General features: G+C 34.4%; 1 protein-coding gene across 1 annotated transcript in view; it reads right to left on the bottom strand.

Annotated features, from left to right (window-relative positions):
* Positions 1-4,972: 4,972 nt before the first annotated feature.
* The window catches only part of LOC141340403 (NACHT, LRR and PYD domains-containing protein 12-like), a 31,189-nt gene continuing 30,159 nt past the window's right edge, over positions 4,973-6,002 (bottom strand). Inside the window, exons 8-9 of the mRNA XM_073845356.1 lie at positions 5,776-5,954; positions 4,973-5,615 (exon numbers count right to left, since the gene is read on the bottom strand). Of these exons, the coding sequence (XP_073701457.1) occupies positions 5,614-5,615; positions 5,776-5,954 (181 nt within the window). The 3' untranslated portion in view covers positions 4,973-5,613. The remainder of the gene's footprint in view (positions 5,616-5,775; positions 5,955-6,002) is intronic.

Raw genomic sequence — 6,002 nt, 5'->3', positions numbered from 1 at the left:
TGATGAACGAACGACTCAAACTCAAAGACTCGAGAGATGAACTAATCAGCTCTCTTTCCGGCTCAGAATGCATTGGTTCTGTCTAACACATAGCATTTTAATTATGTTTTGCTAAAATGAACGAAATGACTTGAAAAAAGATTTGTTCATTTTGCTGAACGAGACTCAAAGATCGCAGTCTGTAAAATGATCCGAACTTCCCATCACTTGAAAAGAAAAAATCTTGTTCCAATTCGAACCACTTTATCTTCAGGAAAATCAAAGACAAGAAATCTCTTCTTTACTTTAAATGGTAAATTTGTGTATTTGCACACTTTAAAATAACGGTGCTTTAAAAGGTTCTTCACAGCGATGCCATAGAAGAACCATTTTTGGTATTGCAAAGAACACTTCAGTCAAAGGTTCTTTAAAGAACCATCTCTTTCTTATAATCTGAGTAACCTTCTTTCGCTACAAAGAACCTTTTGTGAAACAAAAAAGATTCTTCAGATGTTAAAGGTTCTGTCTGGAACCATTTAGACAAAAAAGGGTTCTATGGCATTGTGAAGCCAGTGGCCACCCCTAAAATGACACTGGCCACCACATTGGCCACCCTAACCAGAAAGAGTTTAGTTTTTCTTAGAATAATAATTGTATTATATAAATTACACAGACGAATCATTATATTAAAAATAAATATAATAAACTTCTCAACTGTCAACCCCTTCCCCCTCTTTACTTACGCTGCAGCGACTTGCATACTGCAGCACATGGTCTGTTCAAGTTCGAGAGGAGCAAGCAATGCGGGAGAGGAAACTTCAGTGATGGCTAAGGAGGGCTATAACCCCATCCAAATTTTGAATAACATGTAAAAAGTTTTTGTAATTTTTGTCCTCAAATGTAGGCCCTGGCCATAGCTCGGCCAGCCGGCCCATGTCCAATAGCTTTTCAGAATTCTTGGTAGGCTTATGAGTCCGACAGACTCCAACCCGAGCACGCATTTTTCCCCTTCTCCCAAAACAGCTTATAATGCCGTTTCAGCTATTAAATAGTTCAGTTTTGTATGTAATGGCAAAGTGATTATATTTAAGTTAGTTTGTTTTTTTTCCAATTTAATTTAGAAAAACGGTTGGAGCATTTATTTATTTATTTTTTGTTAATTGTAGGTTTACGCATTTCAAATCATCATGACCTGTCTGAAATAAATCTATAGATATTAAACAGTTCAAGTGCATCACAATGTTAGTTTAAATGTTTAACCTATATAAATGTGCGCTGTTAGACCCATATCCAATTGAAAGTGGAAGGACTTGGAGGCGCCAGCGCAATCACTTGCACTGGAAACAATTTAAATATGCCGTAATTTTGGCTTATAAAGGTAAGAGTAATAAATTATTCGGAACTTTTAAGGGGGCACGTCTTTTGTGCGCACTCATGATATATTAACAAAACTTTGTGCTTTTAAAAAAATAATTTAAAACAACAAAGAGGATGAGCTTTCGTGAACAGGAGTGCTTCACAATGATGAACCGAAACTCAGCGAATAGCCTACTTTGCTTTACAGATAAGATAAATATAGCTATAGAAAGTTTTGAATTACTGCAAGTTTTAGCCTTTTGCGTGAGCTTGATGACGGAACTCTTCAAACTGCACTAAGGTATGCTCGCTGCTGTCCGTCAAGCTCGGGCTGCACTTTATTACACTTGTGTCTATTTTGATGAATGTGCCTATTAAACAACTATTATTTTTTGTTTACTTTTACTTTCATTAAAATGGGTTTGCAGTTGAGGGTACTTGCAGTAAAATTTGCAGTTAAACATAACACACCACTTAGATCACTAGGATCGAGTCAGAAATACCTAGGGTTCACACAAGACAAGGAGAATCTGCATTTAGCAGACACTTTTATCCAAAGTGATTGACAAATGAGGACTATGGCGGCAATGAAAATCAACAAAAGAGCAATGATGTTTTTTTATAATATAATAAAAAAATATATACAGATAGAATAGAAAACAAATAAAGAATGTTTACTGGCAACAGTGGCTTGCAGAGTAAAACCATTTTATGTAATCAAAATAATGGCACCCCCTATAGCCCAAAATATGTATAAAACAATGTGGATTTTTAAAACAACATAATATTTTATGGGGTTACTACTACATATTTTAGTTTAAGGGATCATTTACGTTATATTAAGCCATTCAAGTCTAAATACCCAGGGTTCCCTTTAAATAAACACTGCTATTGAGTATCATTTAATTAACTGTGATTTCCATAATTAAGACTTCATGCCTGTAGGGCCTCATATCTTACATTATCTGCACAGCAACACATTTCGCTCCATATTTATATTGATGCATGTGTCTGTTTTCTTGTTTGTGCTATTTTTTAAGTTTTTTAGTTTGTTTGTTTGTTTTATTCCTTTTCATGAAGTTAAGTTTAAGTTAAACTAAACTAAAATGACAAATGTTGCCTTAGATTTTTCATTAGTTTTCATTTTTATTTTTACCATTTTAATCCGTTCTAATGCTCTTGCTTACTGCTCCATGCTTTGCTCCGTGTTTATGCACTTTTCATGCAATATTTTACATTCAGCAGATCAGCACAGTGCTCAAACAACACATTTTTGGCACAAACACTAAACTAAAAACTTTTCAGAACTGGAATAATACTACAAAAAAGGAGACTCTTTGCCTCCCACTGCTAACAGCTACATTCCGGAGACGGGAACACAGCTGCCTACTTTCAACAGACAAGAAAGAAAATGCCTCTTCTGGAATCTACTTGCTGCATGAACTGCCACAGACTTCTAGAAAGGATTGTGGTTCTTGAAACAAAATTACTTGCTAGACTTCCAAAACAGGCGGAACACACAGAAGATCATCATCACGGACCCCCTCAGCATACAGCCGTTGAGTCCTGTGAATCTAGTCTCTGGGGCTCATCTTGTTGACTTTCAGGGCTGAAGTGTTCCCAGTTCCGTTGACCTAATTTATGCAGCCAAACAATCCTTTAACGGATTTGGATTACAGAAATGTTTTATGTGTAGGCCAGGTTAAAGAGATGGGTCTTTAATCTAGATTTAAACTGACAGAGTGTGTCTGCCTTCCGAACAGTGTTAAGTAGATTGTTCCAGAGTTTGGGGCGTAAAATGTGAAAATGATCTGCCGCCCGCAGTTGATTTTGATATTCTAGGTACTGTATTATCAAATTTCCAGAGTTTTGAGAAAGCACCGGACGTGAGGGACTATAATATGATAAGAGCTTGCTCAAGTACTGAGGAGCTAAACCATTCAGGGCTTTATAAGTAATAAGCAAGATTTTAAAATCTATACGATGTATATTAGAGAGCCAGTGCAGTGTTGACAGAGCCGGGTTAATATGGTCATACTTTCTGGTTCTAGTAAGAACTCTAGCTGCTGCATTTTGTTTATTAAGCTTGCAGAACAACCACCCAATAAAGCATTACAATAATCTATCCTTGAGGTCATGAACGCATGAATTAATGTTTCTGCATTTGACATAGAGAGCACAGGTCGTAATTTCAATATATTTTTTAGATGGAAAAATGCGGTTTTGCAAATGCTAGAAATGTGACTTTCAAAGGAAAGATTGCTATTGAATAGAGAGACAGGTTTTAGGTACAATAATCAACACCTCTGTTTTTTCAGAATTCAGAAGTAAGAAATTTCTCGCCATCCAATTTTTTTTTTATCAGCTGTTAGTTTTCCAAATTGGTATGTTTCGCTGGGCCGCAAAGAAATATAGAGCTGCATATCATCAGCATAACAGTGAAAGCATGTTTCCTGGTGATATCTCCCAAGGGTAACATATAAAGCGTAAAAAGTAATGGCCCTAGTACTGAGCCTTGAGGTACTCCATACTGCACTTGTGATTGATATGATACCTCGTCATTCACTGCAACAAATTGATGCCAGTCAGATAAATATGATTCAAACCATGCCAATGCACTACCACTAATGCCAACCTAATTTTCAAGTCTATTTAAAAGAATATTGTGATTAAGATTGCTCTTAAGATTGCTCTTTGCAATTGTCACGTTTTATATGTTTATATAGTGTACATGTTTATTGTTATGTCTTCCTTTTGTTAACTCATTGTTTATTTGCTGTCTGTTTTTAAATTTGCATGGTTTCGGTAAATAAAAAAAAAAGTGAGAACATATCAGCAATAAAAAAGATGCACAAACTGTTTAAACATCAAACAAATAAGGTACAACTATCAGTAAACTCATGGAATTCTGTAAAACATTCCACCGACTTCGAAAACGGTGTCAAGACGGTGCTGCTTTACATTAAGTATAATCAAGTGTTAGTGAAGGTAATTTTGTCATTTCAACTTAAATGTCATTTCAACCTAAAATAAATTGACTTTAAAAATCAAATTGAACCTATAAGCTAACTTAAAAAATGAAGTTGAAACAGTTATGTTTCAAAATACACAGTTATGATGATCTACATTGAATCTATGCCTGAGAAGCTGGACAGCTCAGGGTATATGCCCATCACTGAAATTCTTACATTGATTTTCCTTGATTTTCGGTGATGTACAAACAGATTATTTTCTTAATGTTCTTCGGATAAAATACTTTGACATCCCATTATTACTACGTTGTTTTGTAAATGGATAATTTTTAGTAAATTGTGTATCATTTTGCTTGAAAATGTTTGAACTGATCAAAATTCACTTATTGTTAATGATGACAAATTAGGAAAATTATTAATGAGAAACAATTTTTCAGACTTACAACAGACTTAGGAAAACATTTAGGAACTTTAAGAATTTAAGGATTGTTTATAATCACCCTGAAAGTAAAAAAAAAAGTGCATCAAGAAGATAAACAGTTTAATAAAAGTAAACTCAATGAAAACAAAATAAAATAAAATAAATATATATGTGTCAACATTGTCATTAGTAAATGTGTTCAGAGGCAGGAGAGAAAAGCAATGTGGAGATTTAGGTAGAAACTTTAATGGATCAACATATAATACATGAACTCTTTTCAGTGATTTATATCATTTTTGGCACTACTTTGCCGGCAAATACACTTACAATATCAGTCTCATCTGTTGTCAGACTCTTGAATTTCTTAAACTAAAACTTGTAAAAACAGGTTAACAGAAGTTATATTGATAAATTAATATGATTTATAATCTAAGCTGTCTGTATTGCACTAAAAATCTCCAAATCTCTAATTTCCAAGTTGATCCAAATAGGAGTCTTTTAGTTTGATTACTACTTGTTTGCAAGAAAACTAGGAAAACTGTTTTTTCAAAGATGATACTAGGTTATTTTAGGGGTTTGTGATACTGACAGTTTATTTATTGATTTATTTGCTAATGATAATTAGACAATTTTTTCCAGAGTGTGTTTTTGAGATAATTTGGTTCAAAACACAGATTTATTCAATAACAAAACACTTATTTTGGACATTTTTAAAATCACAAGCATCAGTTACAATGTCAGTTAGTTCCTGCTTGAGATTCTGGCACTGCTTGATCTATTTACATGTGTGTTAGTGTCCCGAGGCATAACATTAATGCAAATGAGCAAATAATCCTTATTCACCATCAGCTGATCAAGAGGAAACTGGCATCTAAATACTGAGAATCCTACAATAAAACACACAGACAGTCACATATAAGTATACAGTTTAAAGCACAGAGACTAAAGCTAAGCTGAATTATTATATTATACTCTGCAATTCCACACATATGATACATGTTACTAAACTTTGGCCAGTTAAAAAAATTCTAATAATAATATACTCACAACAGTCTAATGTCTCCAGTTTATAATAAGGATCATCTTTCAGTTCAGAGAGTAACTTCACTCCTGATTCCCCTAGTTTATTCCCAATCAGACTCAGGAAACTCAGGTGCGAAGGGTTTGATCTCAGAGCTGAAGCCAATGCAGCACAACCTTCGGCTGCGACGCCACAGTATCTCAACCTGTAGAGAACAATGACATGATCTGAATTGTAGTTCAAGTGTCTGTAG

This window comes from Garra rufa, chromosome 8, assembly GCF_049309525.1.
Source record: "Garra rufa chromosome 8, GarRuf1.0, whole genome shotgun sequence".
Classification (NCBI taxonomy): Eukaryota; Metazoa; Chordata; class Actinopteri; order Cypriniformes; family Cyprinidae; genus Garra; species Garra rufa.
Note: the sequence above shows the minus strand (reverse complement) of the source record. Positions and strands in the feature narration are given on the sequence as shown.